The sequence below is a fragment of the Mastomys coucha genome, unplaced genomic scaffold (genome assembly GCF_008632895.1).
Source record: "Mastomys coucha isolate ucsf_1 unplaced genomic scaffold, UCSF_Mcou_1 pScaffold13, whole genome shotgun sequence".
Lineage (NCBI taxonomy): Eukaryota > Metazoa > Chordata > Mammalia > Rodentia > Muridae > Mastomys > Mastomys coucha.
The window spans coordinates 57,527,226-57,529,681 of NW_022196895.1; the positions used below are offsets into that span (position 1 = coordinate 57,527,226).

The 2,456-nt window shown below is 46.5% G+C and overlaps 1 protein-coding gene across 2 annotated transcripts in view; it reads right to left on the bottom strand.

The window, feature by feature from the left end:
- Positions 1 to 831: 831 nt before the first annotated feature.
- The window catches only part of Afap1l1 (actin filament associated protein 1 like 1), a 63,735-nt gene continuing 62,110 nt past the window's right edge, over positions 832 to 2,456 (bottom strand). For both annotated transcript variants that reach the window (XM_031365817.1, XM_031365816.1), the window contains exon 19: positions 832 to 1,889. In XM_031365817.1, the coding sequence (XP_031221677.1) occupies positions 1,866 to 1,889 (24 nt within the window). In that variant the 3' untranslated portion in view covers positions 832 to 1,865. The remainder of the gene's footprint in view (positions 1,890 to 2,456) is intronic.

The following is a 2,456-nucleotide window of genomic DNA, read 5'->3' on the forward strand; positions in this document are numbered from 1 at the left end:
TACATCCTGAGTCATATTGCTGGATTCCGGCTGCACTATTTAAAAGACAAGAGTACAATGCTGAACCTCCCGTCCAAAAGTGATTAAGGAGAAACATTTTCCAGAAGGCAAACACTAGGTGTGCTCTGAACATGGGCCTGGGGTGATACAGGCCTATGCCGGGCAGGAGGCATGTTCTCAGGTTAATGATTAATGATGCAGGGCCCCTCTTTCTCTGAGCTCAAGATCTACTTGTGGAAAAGGCATTTAACCCCAAAATACCGCCCAAGAAAGAATGTGATGCATACTTTCGGCACAGTGGTGGGCACCGCTGCAGAATACACATCTCTTAGAAAGCACAGAAAGCCAAATGTGGGCTCTTCATCACTGAAGACACAGAGGTGGAATTTGGAATGAAAACCCTCCCTTTGGACTGCTTGTCTTCTGAGAGCTGTTACTATGTAAGTCTTTTTTGTTTTCCTTTACAGACAGAACAAAGGTTTGCGAGTCACACCTTCTCCCTCCGGCTGATATTAAAACCCACTTGTGACTTAAGCATTTCCAACTTTCAACAGTCCAGAAAATGACATTGCGGAGGTTGTCCTCACTCAGTTAGCAGCAGATAGCCCAATCTGGACCCAGGACCATGACCCCTGATGTGTATGCCCCAGCAGTGAGGTGACTGCTAAGGTGATTGTCATCCTCTGGTCTCCAGCTACTTCAAAGGCTGGTCAAGGTTTCAGTGAGGACAAAGTATGGTAAATCTTAGGTGGGTGACACATATCAAGACTAGCAAACCCATCCACTGGTTATTCTGAGGCACACAACTTCCCCCTCCCTGACAATGACCTCTCAGTTGAACAGGTTCATCTTTATTGACGATGTATGTTAAAACAGACCTAAAAGCCCAGCATTGAGACAGTCATGAGTGGCATAGAAAAGAGGCTGCCTAGGACTTGAGGTCCTACAGAAATATCAAGTGTTTGGAAAAGGCTTAGCACCCTTGTGGTAGCCACGAGCCACCATCCTGTTGGTTTTCCTTAACAGTCTCACTTGCAGGTAAGGAAACAGGCTTGTGGGCCTCCTAATACAAGATGAAGACTTCCTCAGCCAGAGACTTAGTCTTCTAACCACAGTCCCAGGAGCTTCATTCAGTGTCACATTAAGTAGGTAAGCACTTGACCGACAGCAAAGGACTCCACCCTCCAACGCACACAACAGTGTCAGCATTAGAACTCCAGACTTATGCCACTGTGTTTAAAATGTGCCAGCTGATCAGCTCTTTCTACCCTCTGAATTCTCAGATAATCTGATTTTAAAATGCTCAGACCTGGAAGGCTCTAGCAGCTGCAGTCTGCCCGGCTCTAAAACAGAAAACTGGGGGATTTTTACATTTTCAATAGCTTTTGTTCACCGTTGTGCAGGCAGGGATCTATTGATTTTCCAGTCCATTCACCCTGCCCAGGGTTGCCTGTAATGCCCAATAGGAATCGGCCTGCCTAAGTGTGATCAGGTGATGGAGTGGTTTTCGTTTTTATCACAACACGAGCAGCTCTTCAACACTGGCTTCCTTTGCTGTAAGGACTGGGGTGCCAAGGGAAGGATGGAACGGCTTATGTGCTTTCACTGCATCAGAAGGCAAAGACCCCTAATAAAACCTGTACAACTGTGGACGCTTCTATCTCCCGGCGCGCCCAACTCCACCTTTACAAAGGTAAAGCCAGAAAGATGCTTCCCCCTTCTCCCTTCCCACAATCCTTAAAATCATGAGGACAGCCAAGCTGGTCTTTTGGGTGCCCCAGCCTTTTCCTGATGTCTTTGTGAAGAAAGCATTTCCCCCTCAGGCGGATGGCAGATCCTGCTTCAGGATGGAATTCTCACCCTTTCTAGGTCTTCTTCATTTCCCATTCCTAAAGCACAGAAAGACGAGAAAAATCCGGTTGTTGACGGTCCTAGTGGGACCGGAGGTTAGAACACTCACTGCACTCTGAATAGCCCCCTTGGCCAAACCAGTCCCTTCTCCATTCTCAGCAGTCAGAATAGCTTTTGTGTGGTGGTGACAAGGTTTCAATATACAATCAAGCTGGCCTCAAACTCTTGGTGATTCTCCTGCTTCGGCCTCTAAAGTGCTGGGATTACATACCTAGCCAGGATGGTCTTTATATTTATTTTTTTTATTGATCTATTACTTTACGTGTATGAGTGTTTTGCTTGCATGTCTGCCTGTGCACCATGTGCATGCCTGGTATCCATAGAGATCAAAAAGAGAGGTATCAGATCCCCTGTACTGGAGGACACAGATGGTTGTAAGGAACTATGTAGATGCTGGGAACTGAATCTAGGTCCTCTGCAAGAACAATTGTTCTTAAAACTTTGAGCCACCTCTCCAAATCCCAGAATGGCCTTTGAAAAATGTACTTGGTATTTACAAAAGTCTGCTCAAGCCGGGCAGTGCTGGCGCACACCTTTAATCCCAG